The sequence below is a fragment of the Glandiceps talaboti genome, chromosome 1 (assembly GCF_964340395.1).
Source record: "Glandiceps talaboti chromosome 1, keGlaTala1.1, whole genome shotgun sequence".
NCBI lineage: Eukaryota > Metazoa > Hemichordata > Enteropneusta > Spengelidae > Glandiceps > Glandiceps talaboti.
The window spans coordinates 11,950,853-11,974,472 of record NC_135549.1 but is presented as its reverse complement, the minus strand read 5'-3'; the positions used below and the strand labels follow the sequence as shown (position 1 = coordinate 11,974,472).

General features: G+C 35.0%; 2 protein-coding genes across 2 annotated transcripts in view; one reads left to right on the top strand and one right to left on the bottom strand.

Annotated features, from left to right (window-relative positions):
* LOC144433094 (ER degradation-enhancing alpha-mannosidase-like protein 1) overlaps positions 1-23,620 on the bottom strand; it is a 387,086-nt gene that overhangs the window by 119,338 nt on the left and 244,128 nt on the right. The window lies entirely within an intron of this gene.
* Positions 19,600-20,742, top strand: LOC144442567 (neuromedin-U receptor 2-like). Its single transcript, XM_078131950.1, has one exon. The coding sequence runs from the start codon at positions 19,600-19,602 to the stop codon at positions 20,740-20,742; it is 1,143 nt and encodes a 380-aa protein (XP_077988076.1).

Below are 23,620 nucleotides of genomic sequence, written 5' to 3'. Positions count from 1 at the left end.
CCAATCACTGATGTTGTCACTGTTGTTGTACTATAGGCATGCGGTCCTGGTTGCTTAGCATATTTGAGTTCATTTTGAACTTTTTGTGTGCATCTGTCTGGAAACACGCCTTCAGCTCGAAACCCCAAGAAAGATGGTTACCAAACGCCAGCCGCATCTGCTGTAGACTTTTTGAGAGTTTCACCAAAAATCTCCATACCGCCCTAATTTGCATATCAATGAGCAAGTCACCTTGTGTTGAACAGTTCATAATTTAGACATCCCAGAAACATCTCAGCAAAAATTAACACATTTCAGTCCAGCATACTTCAAGTTTATACTTCATTTGTATACAAAACGAGGGATGGTAATTGGCCATTTCAGGATGCGCAGTAAGGTTGTTTAACCCTACTTACGGTTTACTTCCGGGTGGTATATAGCGTCAAACATGACAACCACGAAGTGAAATGGATGCTGGCGATATCCGGCGAAAAACAGGCTCTACTTTCTCCCGACTTTTATGATATTCAATTCACAATCTGTCATGATAGATATAAGTTTTTGTCTTCAAATAAAATATATTCAATACACAAAACGTGAAATAATCATAATAATATTATTATGAAGGCCAGTTCTGTCGTTTGAGCTTATGTTTTCACCTGTTTTGATCGGCGCCCAATCCTCTGAACCTGCAGCACTACTGTCACTTTTTGTTTATTATTTCTATACTAATTTTAACAGCATTACAGCCTACTGTCTTTAACAGTAAATTTGTTGTTGTTGTTGTTGTTGTTGTTGTTGTTTTGTTAGGGCCTATCAAACCTCTGTGGGTGTGATCCAGGGGAAAACGTTAGGCGTAAGACAGTGGACAATTCAAGCCCCAAAAAGCTCCGCTAATGCGCCGGGAGAATTGAAGTCGAGCAACAATATACGAGGATATTTTCATGACTGTTATTACATTTACTATCTGATAAACTGTAAAATTCGATGTGAACCGCTTATGAAATACCGAACAGATATGCTTATGGAAAATGAGAAATGTCTCTTCGCTCCGATTACAATACATAACTGACTTGAAAACACAAATGATCATGTACGGTAAGGTCACAGAGGTCAGATTGCGCAGTGAATATGACTGAAAGTGAAATGCCAATAACGTGTTATTTCGAGAGCGGGTCTGAAAAGGGTCCTTTCCTTAACATTTGTTACGTTATTATTAAGTGTAAACGTTAAACCAGAAGTGCAGCTTTCTGTTGCAAAAAAGAATTCACTTTATTTACACCTAGGCTTATATCATCAGGTATAACAACACTTACTTTCACATTTATTTTAAGAAGAGAATTCACACGTTTACGCAATTGCAAATTTAAACTTTCTCAAAACACAACATTTGTTCCTCAATCTCTGATTATCACATGGTGGTAAACGTGTGTTCGATGAGTGAATCATTTTAGCCTACTACTAGTAGCCTATTAAAGGCATAACAACTAATTGTTTGGTTCCGGTTATCCGCTCCCACCTAGCTTTTCACTGTCGATAGTAAATAAACTTTATTTTACTTATTTGAGAAAAAATAATAAAATCGCAAAAATTGTGAAATCTCACGAGAAATAGTGGATGCGGAAACTGACATCAACTTAAAAAGACAATATAAATTTAAACTGTTCTTCCAATTTGTAATGGCTGTACATGTGATGAGAAGAAGCAAATAACACAGAGACCATATAGTCTAGAAACCAACGGAAAAAACATAAGTACCTGAACTAGACACTCACATATGAAAAAAAATCTACCTACCCCAACTATTCTAAAATTGAATGTAATCGGAACCACACAATTTGTTTACGCCTTATCGAGTCATGCACACGGCATTGAAATTTGCTCTTCGCCGACTACTTATGTAGCCTCGCAACTTCCTGGCGAAAATCAATTGACGTTGCAGTGCAGATTAGGTACTTATAGTAATGTTACTGATCTTTACTTGCAATATACCATGCAGACACACATAGGCAGATGACCCAAATGAAATACAGAACAAAGAAATGGGTAAACCCAGGTAAAATATAGTCCGTTGCAAAGAGGAAACGTTCGTGAATTTCTGAGGTGTTGTTTGCTAAGCAGCCAGACAGTTCTTTTTTTAGGTTAATGACATTCTTTCCAAAATCAAAATTTCACATAGTGATGAAAAGTAAACTGATGTGAAATATCCAATCACATATCCATGTTGGTGTACACGAACACTTTATATTTTTTAAAATCTGAAATGATAATTATCTAATTAATTTTAATTTAATGAATCCATAATTTAACAGATCTGTTGGTGTCCAATCAATTGTTAATAACAAACTCGATAAAAAAAGGAGTGTGACAGTCATGTCTGTTTTCGTCGCCGCTAATCGCAACAAAAATCACAAAAATCATTAACACATATAACCTAAAAAGGCGGACACTGTCCTGCAGCGCATGTACGTTTCTGGAATGAAATTCATGAAATTCAAAATTCCTGACACGAATCAAACTGTAAAATTGTTGCAGCAAACGTATTGTTTGAGAACAGTATTGGCTGGATCACATCGTGACTGTTTTGAATTTGGATCTTGTTCGAAGCGAAGTAATGTGAAAACTGACGTTCAATTCGAATCAGATCTCAACATGTAGGAATCAAAATATGCTTAATACAGTTTGTCGTATATCATACCCATCGCCCCTCTTCTGCAACATTACATTGAAAGGGAGTATAAAGATGGACGTGCGTTACCCCCCCCCCCTCACCCATCAGTGAGACACACAGACGGATGAACAGCGTCTTCTCCTTGAATATTTAAAAGGCCTATTTCTTGGAGTATAACCGACTAGACATTTTCACAGGTGACCACAGTATGGCCATTAAAACCAAAATGTAATAACCTCCAAGCTGTTGAGGCTAGAATATTTTATAGAAGGCTTTAATCCTATCATTGCACATAAAGCAGCCAACCTTACACTTTGACTTAACTTAATATGCAGAGTAGTATGTCGATTACTACTCATACCCTCCCACAAGGTACACTTTTACTGAAAGCATAACTGTGAAACGGAGATGAAAGCTACCGCAGCGTCGATTTTGACAAAGTCCCTAATACAATCATCAGTGTATAAGTCCGTAGACTTGAAAGGTGTTTTGCATAGCCTTTAGTCCAGGCCTTCAGTGTCCTGCAAGATTACTATTTTCCATAATATCAATTCTGTCATCGTGTGTTACATTACATTTGAGACACCAAGCATTAAAATGTGTTTCAATTTAACTGTATTTTACGTTGCACTCACGGTAAAATAGGAATGTCTCAACTTCTCTCTTTATATGTAATTACAATTGCATTTGTCGCCTATTTTGCAGCCTTTCATATTAAGACATATCATGACAAATGTTGCATCATCATACAAGACGGACTGTTTGGTATGACGTTCGTTTAAAAACTGCATCAAACGGATCTTATAGTACCCGCCATATTATAATTCATCGGCAAAAAGTAGTCTTCAAATCTGCTGATCACCAGAAAGCCCGTGGTGTTTTTTCTTATATGTGCAAAAACCTTAACGGATGTCACATATTTAACTTCAATGTCCCATAAAGGCCTACTCAGCTGTTATACATCTTTTGTGAATACTTGCTCGTCGTTGTATGTCTAAATAAATAAGTAAATAAAAGAACAACAGCGGAGTACTGCAAGCGATTATAAGTGTAAACCGCTTACAGATGATTTTTGTAAATGGAACTATGCTGCTCAAGGTATATCAAAAAGCTAGCTGTCACGCAATTAATTCGCCTACCAGGTTGGCGATTTCGCACAATGTGTACTTGAATAGAAACGTTCTTTGACTTTGTATTCAATTATCGACGAGATCAAAATATTAGTGGCTGACATTACAGGCCTTAATAGTTAAAATATACTGTACATTGTATGCAGGTAAATCTCTTACTTTATTGCGTATACAAAAAAAACCGGATTGTACTTTTCATAAGCGATACATAAGTAGTTTTATGTCAATTAATTTTATAGGAAGTAAATATTACCGCGAGAGCGTGTTACTAAATAAATAACATGGTATTTCTATCATCATCATTACCAGTAAAGGAAGTTTAGATAAACAATATAATTCTGAGTGTTTGGCGTCTAAGTGAAAAGTCAGCGCCTTGAATTAATACTATTCAAACGAGTGTCGAATATAATTCATTTTATGCTGTGGTCGATCGTAAATCTGCCAAAGGCTAGCTACGGTTTGAATAACGAAGACAAAGCGTATGGATATGAAACCGTGAGACATGATATTGCTGACACAAATGTCAAAAAGTAGTTTTGTTGGAAAAACTATATGAAAATATACTTAAATACATTTCATAATATGCCATTACCCTTTTCATAGATTGCAATAGTTCACCTTGTTCAGGAGCAAAATAATTATACCATTTTAAGTGATATATAATCCTCTTTACAACATTTTATGATTTTATGACGATATACTATTTATCATATTTTGTAGATAACAGGAAATACACGTACATATACATTTCACATGCAAAGGCAAAGGCAAAGACAAAGCAAAACAAAAACACATACATATATACAGACATATATACATACATACATACATACATACATACATACATACATACATACATACATACATACATACATATTGGAAAAAGGGCCAAATACAATGACATGACATTTATAATAGCTTAGTTTTATCCACACATACGCTGTTGGGGTTTTATTGACAGTATTTCATCGATGCGCCATGATGGCCACACATACAATCAGGTGATGCAAGCAAAGCGGGGTCTTGATTTCATTTTGGAAATAACGGCAAGTCTCCTCAACCAGGAATATTTGCAAAAAGTCAAATACTTGTTTTCAGTGTATCTAAGTAGAAAGCACTCTAGGTAAAGGGCCATGACGTCAGTCACTTCTATTTACAAAGCTTACTACCTGTTAACAAGAATATTTTAAGTAAGGGTAAAATGAGTTAAATGAACGTTTACACGAAACACCACTGGGAAATGCAATGATCAATATTCTTGGCGCTGACAATGTACACTTATATTGAGTGTGTGTACCTAGTTGTGGGAAGAGAAACAAAACATACTGGGCAAACCTTCAGTCTAATGACGTATTTGTTCTCCGTGTGTAGCATACGTAAAAGGAATGCATGTATCTTGGATCTAAAAACCCTTTTATATAAAGTGGTAAACATTCGTGACAACTTCAAAAGGAAATCATTCCTTTTTTATATTAATAAAACTTAATGTTGTATATTTGAGAATTTAATATTGGACTCCTCTACTCGACCGTCGCGTTTTGAAACTACTTCTTTTGTACACTCACTTGTATACTTAAACTACTGCTATTTACGAGATTTTACTGTAATAAAGATTGTCATGAAGTAGTGATTAGCTAGCTTGATGGGAGACCATAAAGTAACTGTTATGATTTTCTACACAGTTAGCACTGACTGTTGTTTGAAACGATCGACTTAACTTAATCCAGAATTGCTATAACTTAATATGAGAGAGAGTGAGAGAGAGAGAGAGAGAGACAGACAGACAGACAGACAGACAGACAGACAGACAGACAGACATATATAACAGAGAGGAGAGGAAATACACTTTGTTCATAATTAAGGAAAAAATAATCTGCTTTTTCAAATGCTTTGGTTACACTTTTCAAATTCTTGGGTCATTTAGAAATCAGGACGGATGTCATTAAATGTAGTATATTATGTAAGTATGATGATGGTGATAATCTTGAGATCCGACTGGTCAAAACACAATAATATGCTCAAAAAATATTGTGGTCTGGCAGATTTATCCTTTCAAATGACCCTAAATGAAAATAGCATACTAGTACTGATATTTGATGATCGATCAGTGTCATCTTCAACAATGCGTATCCGTACAGTTGAATGGATGCAGAGCACAAATGGTGTCTGTGCACAACGCAGATCTGTCTTCACCAGTTGGTGAAAAAGAAAGAAATTTCCGGAACTGTCCGATGTTAACACGAAGTCATTGCCCAAGAGCGACAGTGTAAGCCTGTCAAGTAAATCTTTGTTCCGTCGAATTATAGACGCTGCCATCGATCGTGTATATAAAGTAAGATGACGTCCAGCAACAACAAAAATGAGTCTGGCATCACACAAGACCGTACAGATCGAAGTCATTCACCGGAATAATAAATTCAATTTCAGATTCTCTGGTCGATCTATAGTATATTCTATTTCCACTCAAAAGCACGCTTTGTCCCCCTCCCTTGACACTTTGAACATTCAAATATAATGGTATAATAATAATAATAATAATAATAATGGTATAATAATAATAATAATAATAATAATAATAATAATTATAATAAGAATAATAAGAATAATAATAATAATAATAGCAATAATAATAATAATAATATAATAATAATAATAATAATAATAATAATAATAATAATAATAATAATAATAATAATAATAATAATAATAATATTAATAATAATAATAATTTTAATAATAATAATAACTAACACAAATGAAACACTAAGTGGAACTAAAATTAAATAACATGGGGTTTTGACCAGTTTACTCCACTCATGGTTTCATTTCATTTATTGCTTTTCTCATACCCCACTCCTTGTTACCTATATTGGTGAACAATATTGTGTACTTAGCGTTTCATTTATACTGTCAGAAACAGGATAATTTGTGGATGTACGAAAATATCATAACTATATTTAAACTGAATGCCTACGGTAAGGACAAAGTCATTAAATTTTCGTTCCTACACACAGTATAATTGTTGGAATGCACAAATTCTTAGCTTGAGCTATCATATATGATATACCCCTTATTAAATGGCAAATAGGTGTACTAAACTCTAAGAAATATGTATAAACTGTGTGTATGCTTAAGATATTGCCTAATCACTGAATATTGATAATTATGCAAATGAAACATTAAAACTAACAGTTACATTGTAAAGCATTTAAGAACAATGTGTGCATTGTTATAGGTGATGAATGTAACAAATTATACTTAATTTGAAGCGTGTATTTTTAAGATAAAGCCTAATTACTGAAAATCATTAATTACGTAAATGAAACTAAAATCAACATCAACAAGCTTTCTCTGGACACTTGCAATTAGTTATGTTTGAAGTATGTACTACATTATATTTGAAGTGTGCATTTTAAAGACATCGCCTCATGACTGAAAATTATTAAGTATGAAAATGACTCATTAACATCAACTGGTACATCAATAAGCTTTAGGAGACATGTGCAACCTGATATGATGAATGTATACTTTTATATTGAATTTTAAGCCTAATTACTGAAACTCGTTTATTATGCAAATCTCTCATTACAACTAGAAACTACATTATTGAGTTTTATAGGACACATGTACTTTGACATAATCAATGCATGTACAAAATTATATTGTGTTTGGAGATTGAATTCTTAAGATTAAGCCTAATTACTGAAGAAATGAAATATCTAAATTACTCATTAATATTCATGTAATGTTTACGAAAACCTACAATGTTTTAGCCATTAGCCTAAAATATATGTGCATCGAATTGCGTTTGAATTGACAGTCGTTTTTGAGAAAACGATACCACAGACAGACAGACAGACAGTCAGACAGACAGGCACTCCACCCCTAAAATAAAACCTCTTGCGGAAGGTAAGAATTAGTACAGGGTGAGTTGTATATACACATTGCTGGTAGTATTTTCTGGCTTCCTTGGACATGAGTGTATGTAGTTTGTTTGTGATGTAGAAGATCAATGTAGATTGGAATAGTACACACGGGCAATGGTAATACCATGGTTGTATCTATACTTATAGGGATAAACGTTCATGTAAGACACCGAAATTTGACCTTCAAATTGCAATCTGTACCATGACTTTGGAAGTTTAGTACATAGAACCAATATCATCAGGGTAGGCTTTCTGATAATTAAGGGACTAATATGTGGCCTTGACTTGAAAGGTTTCCACAAGTAGAAACTATTGAAGTGTGTACGGGAGTATTCTGTTCATTACCGACCTATGATTGTATAATTGACCATGAATTTTTCTGAGAGAATTCCCGAATTAATTGAGCATAAGTTTATACCTATCAGTATCAGAGAAAAAAGCTGTCTAATCATACTGCCCTTTAATCTTACGGTTACGATTGAAAAAGAAATGAAGAAGGCGTGCTCTAGCTCAGTTTTTAAGTTTACTTGTCAGTACTAATTTGAACGATTGCTCCATGGGTAAATTGCACATGGTTTTAGTTTGTAATTTGTGTTCGTACTTCGGATGTAACGCTCAATGAAAAACATCAACATGATGTGAATGGTATACAAAACCACCATCACAACAGAAGCATTATTTAGATATCATTTACCAGTTCCATTGATTTCAAAACTTATGAGACTAAAAGACGATTAAAATAGTTTTTCACAATGTATGATATACTTAGTTAATTATATTATAATTAGTTAATATTGAGTACCGAGCTAGGCCATTGCACCTTTATTACATGTAGTAAGGTGATTTACAACTTGGACATTCCTTTGTTTGTCTACATGAACGAGTGATCGTTAATGAACATTGTAACATATGATTGTTGCCAGCGAATACCTTCGATGCCAACAGCACCCTAATTTTAGATATCAGCCGATGTTTAATAGCGTTCTGATAGATATGGGTAATGAGGCGGTTGAATATTGGTTAGTATCACGGTTGGTTTGTGCTTGCAGTATGCATTGAAAATGAGGATATTACTTGTGTCTAATTTCCGACTGCTTTCTATGTTTTATTGAGACTTAATTGAAATGAAGATCAGGACACATCAATTGCATAATAAATGACTGAAGTAATGGTTTAAAAGGCATCTTCTATACGGTAGTATATGACTTGATAATTGAAAGAGTTCAGTGAGTTTGTGCGTGCCAACTCACTATGAAATATGCGAATGTGCCTTTTAACTAGTAGTAATAACAAAGGGTTGTGAATGCCGATGATATCAACAAGTAAAGGGCTCTTCACAATACTGAACAATAGATCGGCAGATAGGACATGCATTATTCGCCCTGTCAAGATCCATGGCTGTCTTTGCTTGTACACATATACGAATTCATGCTGAAGCATCTAAGCTTAGAACTGTGTTGACGTAAGTTGAGTAATGAGTGGAATAAAAGTTGGCTACTCGAAGATTTTTACGGTCATAAGGTTTGAAGTATCACTCACATTACATGCTGGAATAGTAACTAAGTAAGCATACTAACACATCCATTAGTTAAGCGTCATGGTCGTTGTATTCATGATATGCTTTTATACTATTGTGATCAGCTCTTTCATAGTCCTCATTTCCCTACAGCTTCTAATCCTCGATCGTTTTTGGCTATCAGCCATTTTTATATTAGTATTAAAAGGTGACAGCGAATTAATGCTTTCTAAAACATTTGAATAATTGCACAAAAGCATCGATAAGCTTCTGGTTAAGACTCGTAGACTCGATATATCATCGTTAACGTATTGCAATTATCGCAGCTTAGCGACTTATCTAATCACTAGAGAAAAAGATGCACACATAGAACTTAAAAGAGGTCATCTTCTGAGAAACATCATAATGTCCAAACATTACCATTTTACTCTTAATAGTTGTATCTCATATTTACCGAAATAGAACTACTATAACAGCATCTACTTGATTAATGTAAAATTTAGACGTTATATCAAAATGAAATTTGAATCTTTTGAATCTAATTGAGAATCGGCTGTCTTTGAAGAATGACCTAGGCCTACCAATTGGTGAGTATTTAATGCGTTTATGAGGAGAAAAGCTTATTGTTAAATTTCTCACGAAGTCCCTTTCAAAGCATCAGGTCATGGCAATATCCTGCCACAATCAATATTATAGTTTAAATTTGTCTACGTTAGTGATCGAGAGGAAACAAGTGAATACTTAAACCGGCTCGACTAACTTCTACGAAAGTAAGATGAATATTTTTCATTCACTGACAGCCTTCGAGTTGTGTGATCCATTTTTATTAGAAACTTTAAATATTCGTAATGGTCGTTGGCTGATTTATGATGTATATATATACAACCAGTGTGTAATAAGATATATCTTTGAGAACAGCAAGACGATTTGGTCACCAGAAACCTAAAAACATGTTACGAAACTTTTTGCAATTAATTACATGACTGTACTGAATTGGAGCCATGTTTGATGCATGTTTCCTTCCCTGCGCACTACATCCTTTACTTTGAATATAATGAGGTATAACTTGAAAGCTAAGAAAGAATGTTATCATTAGTTCGTTTCCTGAAGCAATATTATTCTCGAAATGTCATTAAGACCTTTTATGAATTTCTAAAAGACGAAATGGTGACTAGGTCGCCGTTGTTGCCTGCGGCAATCATCAGCTTACGACATTTTAATTGTAGAGCATGAGTGTAAAATATCAATCATTGTGAACCACGTGAAACTGACGACCATATGGTCCTTATCCATTATCTTAATTGCAATAGTTGTATTCATGCTGCGAGTCTCGTACTGCCATTCTGTAATATTCCCCAAAAGATTTTGAATACCGAATGAAAGATCCTAGAGGGTTACATTGTTTGTATTTAGTGTTGTAATGATACATTTGATATTCAAAAGCTGTGTAATGGGAAATAACGACCATGTACACGTTGAATACTACATGGTATTTCGAAAGATACCTACCTCCTCTGCTGTATTGTGCTATTAACTTTCATCAGCCCTGTCCCCTATAAACTTATTTACTTGACGTAAATCGTGAAGTAAAATGTATATTGATTAAATTATTATTATCGTCAATAATAAAATGTTTACTATATCATGAAATGATTCTTAGTTATTAGAGATATAAATACACACAAACGTTTTCATTTTGTACAATAGCTAATGGAAATGATATCACATTGTCACACTTTTATACAAAGTATCGTTGTACGGCTACAGTTAATTATGTGCATAGCAAAGCATACTTCAAGTTATAATCTTGTTTCGAACTACCGTTTTGGAAACATCAGCATTCCACTACTTTGTAACATTTCACTGCCAGTTATCCAATAGACATCATTTTCATTGTGTCCTTGTGAAATATAGTTTCATCAATGTAACAAAGAGTACATCGACTCGAGTCTAAATAACACTATCCTCTCAATTACACGTGGGCATACTGTTAGGCAAGTCAGGATGAAATCTCTCTCAGTGGGTAGATTGGAGATGTCATCTTCCTTAAAATTATACGTCAATGTATGATTAAAAGAATAGTTAATCTACATCTGGGAGCCACTTTTTCCTGGCTTGTCACTTGGCATCTTAGTTGTTCGAATCATTTTCAAAACAATACAACCACGCTTTCTCCTGTTACCAAGTAAATCATCGAAAGAGGGTTTGGATGCGTTCACTCAAAACAAATCGATGAGTTACTTTGACATAATGTGTACGCAACGAATACAGAAAAGATGTTAATGTACCAGCAGTGTCGAAATAATGTACAACAGCATTACATTTTACATTTTTGCTTGAAGGTATGCATGCTACCCTAAAATGATATATTTCCTACACATACACTTCATTTAGTGCTAAAGAAGATACACATTAAACGAGCAGGTATTCTACGCTTTGAACTCCAAATGCACAAGAACCAAGTTGAATGAACGACGGCGGCGAATTGACACTTAATGTTGCGGTACTCCTCAAAAGAGAAGTTCCGTAGTAATAGACAACTGAAAAGAAATGTCGAAGCTTGTGAAGACTCTGCACATTGTGTGTCGTAAAGCATACTAATTGAGCGCTCTTTCTTCTGTTGCTCAATTAGGTTTAATTATCGGTTTCTTTTGTGCTCTGCTTATAAGATGACTCTGGTGCTCATCAGTAAGAACTTTCAAATTGAATTCTCTGACTTGTTAGGCGTTCAGGCTGACCTTTTAGATCGAAGAGTTCTCGGGAAATTCAACAGTGCCACATGCCATAACCCAAATCATCTTTGCTTAATCGTCGTTAGCAACATACATGTGTATACGGATTTACTGTGTTGGGCTTAGGGTATAAAATTATATTTGTAAAACATCAAGAAGGCTACAGAGTATAAAAACTATATTCTCTCGTTCAGGTTTAAAGATGTAAGTATGTTTTTATATTCAGTGTTTTACAATGATATGAGTGTGGGTAACATCATGGGATAAAAACGTTTTGTCTACGACGATCTATATTCACGATGATTTTAATGGGTACACAACTCCATGGAAATGCGTAATTAACTCCAGGATGGTACCAATACATATTACCATTATACAGGTGTTGCGTCAGTTATTCAAAATAGAAAGCCATGATCGCCATCCTGCTGAGTAGGGAAATATCCCATAGGAAACCTTTTCGTAGTGTACAGGTTCACAGCCTTAGCATGATGGTAAATATGACTAGTCAGATCAGGTCGTCCTTATTACCTTCCCTAAGGAAGGTTATATATTGAGGATGAAAGGTGCGCGCGCGTGTGTGTGCATCTGTCTGTCTGTCTGTCTGTCTGTCTGTCTGTCTGTCTGTCTCTGTATCACCATTTTCTCAAAAACGGCTGGCTCAAATCAAACGAAATTTGGTGCACGTGTTCTGTGTACTGGCAAGAACTGAGTACGTTTGGTAAACATCCATGAATATTGATGTCTAATATAGACATAATTAATGGTTGTCGGTAATTAGGCTATATCTAAAGAATGCACTCTTAAAGTTCAATATAATTTGATGCATACATTGATGATAACAAAGTGTATGTGTCATTTCAAGTTTGATACAATATAGCTTGTAGTTTTAATGACGAATCATTTTCAGTAAGTAGACTACGACTTACGAATGCGCACTTCAAGGATCAATCTTCAAACACAATATAATTTGGTACATGCATTGATGATGTCAAAGTACATGTGTCCTATAAAACTCAATAATGTAGTTTCCAGTTGTAATAAGAGAATTGCATAATAAATGAGTTTCAGTAATTAAGCTTAAAATTCAATATAATTTGGGACATACTTCAAACATAACAAAACACAAACGTCTTGAAAAGCTTGTTGCTGTAGCTTTTAGTTTTAATAAGTCACTTGTATAATTAATGATTTTCACTAATTAATTAGGCTATACATGAAGAGTGAAGCTTCAGATATATTATGTTGAATTCCAACAATCATTGTGTGTAGGAACGAAAATGTAACGTCTCTGCCCTTACGAAAAGCATTCAGTTTAAATCTGCTTTCTCAAGACATATTCCGAGTTGTTAGTATGACTCTAGGTAAGGCAGACATCAACATACTATAATTACACAGTATTAAGGTGTATGAATGTGCAGTTACTTCTAAACCATATTTATGGTGCAACTGTGGTTAGGTTGGGAACTCCAAGGGAAGGGGATTCTTATATGAATCAGACTCCAATTAAAGTAGAGCACTCGTACGATGAATCCATTCCTTGAAGAATAGTTGTAGTTCGTACATAATCTACATCACAAAGTAATGTCCTTTGAGAAAAATTGACCATGCATTGTATACCAATACATAATATCATTCCGGATTCCATCAAGTAATGTCTATTTTGAAAGATCAAATCTTGAACAGTCAAAATAGTATGTACAGGATATGGTGATATATTGCCATTGTATATAACATGGCATAATGCATATGCAATATAAGAGCAGCTGTATATATTTCAGGTCCGAATGGTAAGGACAATGTCACATAATGTTGAAATGCTCTACATTAATAAAACATGCAAAATATGTTCGTGTGTGGTATAGAATATACAGTCGTGGTGCAAAATTCATGATTTATGTAAATCATCTATCAATTCAAAACACGTCTTTAACATATGAAGAACACAGGTCAACTATTATATTGGAAGTACTTATTAATTAATGAGCTACAATATCCAAACAATATACAAGCCAGTATGGTAACAAGTTTAACCACATTAATCAATACTTGTCGCACCTTGTTGAGACAACTTTCGAATACCTAAAAGACCTATTTCTGGTCAAATGAAGTTGTTGTCGCATGCTACTCTTCACTTTCACATTAACCTATGAGAAATTAATGTTGAGATTACATTTCGTCTAGGGATGGATGGATGGAAATATGGGTAGATGGATAGATACATAGATAGATAGATAGATAGACAGATATATATATATATATATATATATATATATATATATATATATACATACATACATACATATGAACATCATTTCCAATATCTTCTATAATTGTCTACACTTTAACTTCAAACAATATCATAGATACCCTTCCTTGTCAGAGATAAATTTCTCATTGTATAAATAGTATTCAAATCGCCATCTTCTAGGCTGATATATATCATAGGCATTGTCAGCAGAGTCCGACTTACATATGCGCGCGTTTTCCCCATTGCATCGAGTTGTTTGCCTTTACAGTTTTAATGGGTTTGGCTGATACGTATTTGTAAGCTATTGATGTTACCGTTAGGGGTGATGTCTTTTCAATGAATTGATTACACCAAATTATTGATTGATTGATTGATTGCTTGCTTGCTTGATAATTAATTTATTTATTGCGCTGTCACCACATTACAATCACACTTTTAATGAACAATCAGTGGCACAGTGACGCCAAAGACATTCGTGTACAGAGTTCGTTTAATTATCATAATAACTATTTTTTCAGATATCTTCAGTTCGGATTAGTGGGCCTGCTAGTCATGTAACCATCGATATCGAAAATTTACGAGCGCCAACAATATAACCTTGTACCCCAATTATATGAAATTATTATTGCAGCGTAAAATCTATTTCATGGCACAACGGAGAAATCGTTCTCGTAAAAATATTGTGCAAATATTGTCCAAACTAATCTCGTGGAAATCACTAGATAGCAGAATGATGCATAGAATGGTCAGAGATCGCTAATAAATTTTCCTGGGTGTCACTTGCCATTTGAAAGTTATAAATACCACCAAACATGACAAATGACCGGATTCCTATACGACGACATATAGGCAAAGAATATTAGCTCGATAAATAACATTATTTGTTCAGTGGACCAAACGTACAATGTCTTGCCTTAGTTTAACACTTAGCCGTTTAAATGTATATACATGTATTGGTACTTTACAAAAGTGAACCAACCAAAGATTTACATAATAATCAATTCATGAAAAATGCATATTAGCAGGCCAGGACATTTTCCCACTTACGTTAGTGTGAGACGAAAACGAGATTACAATGTTAGAGATACTATTGAAAATGCGGTATTTCTATGCCTGCATTTCGAAAGCTAATATCTACACGTACTTTGAGTATAAATTTTAATCCTGGAGATAGATAGACACGAAAAGTACGATTCACAGCACGTGTACAAAAATATATTTGCTATATCGACAAAACACATAATAACGAAGGGTAAACTTCTTTTACCAACTGTTGTCAAGGTAACCATATATTGAAATACTGAAACTGTGGCTGTTATTGAGTCGGCGTTCCTTGATATTGAAATGCCACAAGGCATGTCAACCATCAGGAAATATGAACGGGTATGTGGTCAGTGTTTGTGCGTGAAGAGAAAGGAAAGAAGCTAATCGCGATCTTCTTCAGATGGAAATTTTAAAAGTGATTATTTAGTCAGAAAGTAAACTGTAATTCTGTCTCTGTCTCTGTCTCTGTGTGTCTCTCTTTCCCTCTTTGTGTGTTTCTGTCTCTCTGTGTCTCTCTCTGCCTGTCTCTGTCGGTCCCTGTGTCTGTCTGTCTGTCTGTCTGTCTGTCTGTCTGTCTGTCTCATTTCACATTAATATATTGCCATAACTGTTCTTGAACATAAGTTAAAAATACACATTGTTTTGTACAATAAATAGGAATATACTCTATCTTTTAAGGACATATATTCTGTATCACTGAGCATTACAAGTGACCACCCGCTGTAAATCAATGCGTATATTCTTCATCACGTGTAACCTTTAAATAATAACCGTCGTCATGTTTATGTCCCCAATACTTCGTCACTCATGGCGCCAATGGCATCTTCAGTCTAGGGTAAATCTCGAGATAAAAAGGCTTTTAACGGAAATTAAACAAACAGCTCGTTTTATAGTTCGTCACACATCAAAAGGAATACTTTGCTTTAAATATGGGTACGCATGTGTTACATACATACTGTCAATGTTGCAATGGCACTCCATTGGTCAATATTTAAAATCGGCCTGCAATTCGGCAGATTGACTAAAAATGTATACGTGGTGCCACGAATGTTTGAATGTGTTAGTTCTTGCAAGAGCTGGCGGGTGTTCTATTCAAGTATACATCATGAACATTATACACTATAGATATTGGTTCGGGCAGGTATTTTGAGTATATCCAATGCCACAAACTAACTTTAGATTAAGTAAAGTAAAGCATAATGATATAAAGAAATACAAAGTTTATTTATAATATTGTCTATTGGGGAGTAGTGTGCATCAAATTTTGACTTTTAATAATAAAGCAACGGCACTTGCAGTCACACCGTTTTCGTATGTAGTTCATTATTATATTTGATTCGTGAGCTATGCTTTCATTTCTATCATGTTCACATTTATATTGAATTATAAGTCATGGTCCATTCCAGCAAAGAGAGCAAATTATAATACGTTTGGCGAATGCCGTTGGACATAATGTTTTTGTAGTATCCGGCATGTACTCTTATGTACTGATAGGGTACAATTAGGCCTGCGGTAAAGGTGCTCATCTGAGTTTGATTCATATATGTCATCAAATTTTCATAGTTTACAGCAAATGCGTAATAGCTAGCAATGTCTACCAACATCTCCTTGAAGGACTGAAAGCAATTACCTCGTTTTCATAACGCATCACAACTTTCCCATGAGCCAACTGTTATGGAAATTTCGTCATACATATAAAATGTAACTTCCTTAGTTGACGATGTACTATACTCTTAGTATGTTGATGAGTGACTCAAGGTTTGAAGGGTACGTCTGCTTTCTAAGTCTGAACGGTAAGATTGACTCTTAAATAAGTTTCGTCCGTAGACAGGTAACTACTTTATAATTCAGTTTGTTTAAAGAATGCTTGTTTTTATATTCAATTATACTAATTGTGTGCGGTTTTCACAATTCCCTCGCATAGCGTTGGGCATACACTTTTCGACGCACTTTCAAAGCCACCATCGTCGCGACTGCATGAACCCTCACTTTGATCAATATCATTTTTGTCAATATTGTAAAGGACGATACTAATCTCTTAATATTGAGACGCTGTGTAAAAAAAAAACGGTTTTCAACGTATCTGTCAGCTGCAGTAGTGAGTACATATGCGGTTGTGCTTTCTTTCCTTATAAGATGTCGTATTACGTCAGCCAGGGCTTAAGCAATGTAATAACTGAAACGCAACCGAAGAGCCTGTAACTGATGGTCCCAGAATCGCGTATAATGTACCATTTAGCGTAAATGAATAATAATCATCATCATCATTATGCCGCTGATTTTATTGATGCATGAAAGATCTGGATGAAAGAACCACAGCACATGTTTGAAAGACATCAGAAAATATATGTTTACATGTGTGCCTTTTTCTCATATGAAGCTGTGGTAGACATATGCCAAATGCCGTAGTTTCAACAATTACATAATGGATTTATGAAATCAGTGTAAAACATGATATATTTCTGTACCATGTTTAATTAAATAGGTTGTATCAAGGCAGTGTCTTTCAGCGGACAACACTACATCAGCATGAAATATGTATATATCTGTAAAAGTAAATGCTTTATCATGATATTTCTAAATTGCTATTGGCAATTCTAAATGTTACAGATAGGCAATGTTTGACATAAGCTTACGAATTTATGTTATGTTATATTAATATTTCGCCAGCTTATAATTGACAGGAAATATAGTAATCCGCAGTACAGTTCTAATTAATTTTATTAGTTATTTCAAGCTAAACGGGAATTTTAGTTGTAAAAATATTGTCATTAATATCATTTTATTGTTAGTTAATAACAGGATATTGCCCCAATTGTATCACAGTATATTAATAGAAATATATTATTGGACGTCGGATACATAACTAACATCTAAGCTTGTCACGTTTCCAATTTATCTGGAAACAGGACTTAAACTCGCTTGAAGGACAAATGCTTAGCTGATTTGCGAAATGCGGGAAAACATTGAAAATGTCACGGGGGGGGGGGGTTGAAGAAACTGTGTAAGTGTGCAAGTGTAATCATGTCGGTTTGAAAGTTACAACGTGTCTGGGTGTAAAATCTGGCTGACCCCAGTTGGCATACTCACCATCATGTGTTTCAAACTAATATATTTAGGACACATCTTAAGTTTGTGTTTCTCTTATACACATAAAGACCCTAAAGTTGTAATTGTGGCCTTAAAGAACAGTCCTATTTCCGGCAATTACAATTACATATCGATACAGCCGATAATATCTCACACGTATTTATCGAATGTCTCGGCTATTAAACTATAGTTCACAGATTTAGGAAATCAATTCTAATAGATTCGCAAGACTTACAACGGAAGATCAGATCGTAATCGAAGTTGAGTCAACGTTGTTGTATTTGAAAATTGTTGAATATATATTCCTGGAAGTATTTTACAATGACGAATTAAATAATAATCTAGTATAAAAATACGATAATATAACCCAAAAAAACCACCATGACATCGATGTAATTGTCTGCGCCTGTTGTATATGTTCTTGCAATGTATGGTTAATCAAGATCCAGTGTAAAGTTCAACACAATATTTAGGTTTATGTTACAGTTACACGCAACCATTTCATGCGCAATTAGAGGTCTATTCTGTGACTCTCAGCTCATGTCATATTATGTCATTTACTATATTACCTATGGGATATGAGAACATTTAAACATTTTTATTTTGATAAATCTTCCCAACGTCAAATAAACCTGATACGTACATAGTAAACTGGAAATCAACACATTTATTATAATCAACTTTCGTTACAGTAATACTATTTGTTGATATACATCTTGTCCGTGATATTTGATTGCCAGACTAATAACATTGTCTAAACCGATATCCTTCATCTGTCTTACTCTCGCACTGAGATGGATCGTTTGGTCTCAGCTGGTCTCAGTTGGGAATAATGAATTGGGGTAAGGGTCGTGGAATGGCAACGCACAATTCTTTGTTACTACTATTGAGTTAATACGAAAGCGAGGAACGTAGTCACGTCATTGAAGGAAAATGATTGCTCTGATGAAATATTATGTATTCTTAGTTTTGACTGAATGGCATGTCCTTCTCCATGTGCATCTGTTACCTACCATGGTGAATAGTGACAGCAATGGTTTTACCCTGCTTAGTGTTCGAATGCTGCTCTTGACAAAGCGTACCCTTGAATAAAGCTCGTACAGCCGGTTATAACGTTTTGCTTTAATCTATATATCTAAAGCAAATCTATATATCTACTAATCATACTTATTCTTTGTTTTTGTCTGTCCTAGGTTGATCATCTGATTCATATGAGGACTGCCAGCACTACTAAGACTCATGGAAACAATATTCAATGTGACGATGACGACACCTGCGCCTTACTTCACCTATATCAAAGAAAACGCTCATAGTAATATGTCAGCAAACGAGTCCCTTGCAGCAGAAGAAGATCCCCTAAAAGAGTTATATCACTTAATCAGAATACCCATGACACTACTTTGGTTGTCGATCCTGTTGGTGGGATTACTTGGGAATGTCGCTTTCATGTACGTTGCCATTCGTGTTCGATGGATGAGAACCGTTACTAACTATTATTTGATGAATCTGTGTCTTGCTGACATAACTTTCCTGGTGGGAAACGTGCCCATTGAAGTAGCTGGCCTTTATGGCGCCAAACTGTGCCCAATAGCAAACTGCTTTTTAACGACGCTTCTCCTTTACCTTTGTCAGTATGTAGGCATGTTTTCAATCACAATTCTCAGTATCGAACGTTACTACGCCATATGTTGTCCGCTAACCTCCAAGAAATTGAGTAGCAAGTCGAGATCGCGAAAACTGTTAATTGTTGCATGGGTTGCTGCAACATTGTTATCCGTACTTTTCTGCGTTACCTGCGTGTTCAAAGATAGAATGGATCGTCCCTATCGTATCTTGTCAATGGTCGTCCAAACTCTACCACTGGTGGCTTCCATGATAATTGTCTTGTTTCTATATCTATTCATTGGAAGGCAGGTTGCAAACAGTACCCAAGCGGAGGCTGTGCCATGCAGAGGTACACGACAACGCAAGGAAAGAAAACAGGTTGTTAACCTTTTAATAATCACTGCCGTTATTTTCTTTCTGAGCTTCGGTCCATATCAAGGCTTTTTGATGTACTTCAATCTCATAGACATGGGACTTGTACCTATTTCCGGGAACACCGATTTCAAAAAATACGTACAAACCTTTTACATGACAAATGCGTTCTTTATAACCTTACTCTATGTTAATTCTGCCATTAACCCTATCATCTACAATGTCACTAGTTCAAAGTACAGGCAAGCTTTCAAGGAAGCCTTCCCGTGGCTTTGTTGGAAATCAAAACCAATACTTCACCACGAGAGAATGTTTTCAGATCGTTATTCGGATGGAAATGGCACACAAACGTACAGTCTGCGACATAGCACATCGCCCATGTACAAGCATTACCCAGTGTCTACGCTGACAATTCCAACAACTGTATAATGCTTTCAAACGCTGAAGATAGTCAAGTTTGACAGCTATTTACTTGCACTGTGTATCACCTTTCTCCAAAATCTGGAAATGATGAGAAGATCGCCGAGTGGAATTAACAATTTTATGTAAAAGCAAGAAACTGTTGTTTGTACTTAATGTTGTCAGTGTAGTGACTCACCTTCAGGAAACCGCAATCAAAACATTCTGGCATACTCTGATTATTCGTTAAATACAAAGACGACATCGTCTGCACATCTCTTTGAATTGGGAACAAATTGGATGTTGCTATCCTATATGTGTCACTTGATTAAGTTGACTCAATGCTACGTTTTTAGTGATTGTGTTCGTAACCGAGGGAAATCTCCTTTCAAAGCAACTTACTTAATGTAATCCGATTAAAGAAAATGGAATTCCGTAACCGGTGAGAAGCCAGCGGGCTCGAGAGCTCCAAGAAGTCACAATTATCAACAGTAGGAGATAAAGTTGTATTTTTAGTTGAGATATTAGTGTTAGATTGTAGGGATTAAGGAGTCCTTTGAGAAATTTCACTCTTTACTATATTTATCAAATTCAGTATAACATATTGATGTTCTGAGACTAAGATAGTATTATCTTACCAAGGTCACTTCGACTTTACCAGTATACATCACAATTAAATAATACGTACACATATCACTGCGCTACGTATAACTATTTATAGAATACTGCACAGAACCCTGTACATGAGACCTTACATTGTGAAATAATGTTTTTTTTTACCGCTTTAGCTGTAGTGTAAAGATTCCCTGTGTTGTTCGACAGAGAACGAATGGGCAAAAATCCTATCAATGTGGATGTGCTACAAAGAAATAATCTTCACAAAATTGAAAGCAGTGTACACCATATTCTTTTCAGTTTTACTGTTGCTTAGTGTTTAGCTAGAATGTACATTTACATGAATGCTATAATCGCTTTACAACTTATATATTGACTTCACAAAACGTATTATCGTAGTAGACAAATAATTTATTGGTGTCACAAAAATAGGGGTAATCTATACCTTACCTTTCACATGCTCAACAAGTGACATTTGTATTTAAGTTAATTAAATAGCAAGCATGTGTTCAAACAAAGACGTATATTCTGAATATGTATTATTATGTATGTATTATGATATGCTCAAATAGCGTTACATTGATTGGATTCTAATGTTTGTAAAAATGCAAGCAAATTAAATAGTCATAAAGTCTAACTTCGAATAACATAGCTGCAAGCAGAATATATATTGTATATGTATCATAATGATGGAACTATCCATCGCCAAGTCATTGGATATGTGAAATATCACACTTGTATAATTGGTTATTAGATTTTTAAATATTTATGAATTGTCAATATCCTCATTTGCACGATCTCTCAGTATCATGGGTATGAGAGCTCGGTCGTCGGCACCTAAATAACACTTCCATGTTAATTGATTACTCAGTGTCTTCCAAAGGAAAACACCTACTAGACAATCTCACTAATGAATGTAAACGAGAAGATGGAGGTCAGTGTACGTGTAAGGGATTACAGTCATGTTGCAAATTATGTCCATCATATTAGAATTGCAGAAGTATGGCTTGACACTCTTAATCGACAGTACAACCGAATCTCTCCTACATCGACAACGCAGTAGTAGTAAATTGACAGCTGTAACAATGGCATCTAGTGCTAGTGTTAGTATAGTTATCGTGCATCTGTCAACAACATTTTTTTTGAAAATATTAATCACTAATGACATTCTTTACTAAGGTGAGCGAAGCTGTTTGATATATCATATAAAGTAATAAAATGTAGGCTTTGTATTCAGTATGTGAGACGGGTTGAAACCCTTCACTCGAAATGGGGTACAAAGAAACCATATATACTTGTGGTGACAAAAGTCTGGAAGAGGGCAAAGACAACCTCTCGGTGGTCTTTTGCAACATTTTTGAAATCACGTACGATTTCACTGTCACACAAATTCGCTTTTATTCGAGTTTGTAATGTTTTATGGGTGGGATGGGGGGGGGGGACCTACACATTTGTATAAAAGAGGGCTCTTGCACAAATCACACCTTTAAAGTGCACGATAGAAGACGTAACAGAAGCAAATATTGATTGTTTTAAGTAGCTTTGTCATTATTAATTGGTAGAGTTTCTATTATGTCTTTTACCCTTTATACCTGACTTGATGTAACGCCATATTTTGCAATGATGGTCATAAATTTCAACATTGTGCCACTAGTATCGTTAACCATTGTATCGGTGTCGTAGTTGCATTTTGAAAATTCCATTTGACAAAATTTTGCCTCTTTGATGTAGCCACTGTACCACTGTGTAATAGTTGTTTATTGAAGATTCCATTTTGACAAAAGTATAAGGTACATGGCAGAGTTCTGCGCCTTTGATGAACGCTCATTGTAGTTACATTGAGATTTTTAATAATACATGTGTAATTTTCTGGATAAAAAAGTTGGAAGCTCTTTTATTTCAATGTAAATATTGAACCTTATATTTTCCGCATTACCGAAAGGGGAAGTAAACTATTTTAGCGTCATTAATATCATCAAGAAAACCTGCCTTAAATAACACCAGATTATAATTGTTGTAGTTTTCAATCTGGAATAAATACTTATGTGAATGTCGCGTCTCTGAATAATTATTTACTGCTTATCACCCTGATCTTGCTACCCGTATGACACACATCCTAAATTATGACAAAGCCTCAAAGCCTGTTGACCTGAATTTGCGACACGTTACTCGTAAGTTATAAGAACTCTTGCTCGTAATTATACAAGAACTAATTGTTACTCTATGTTTTACCATACTGATGAACGTATTCACTACCTGCAATTGGGATTTTTTTAATACAAATAACCAAAGA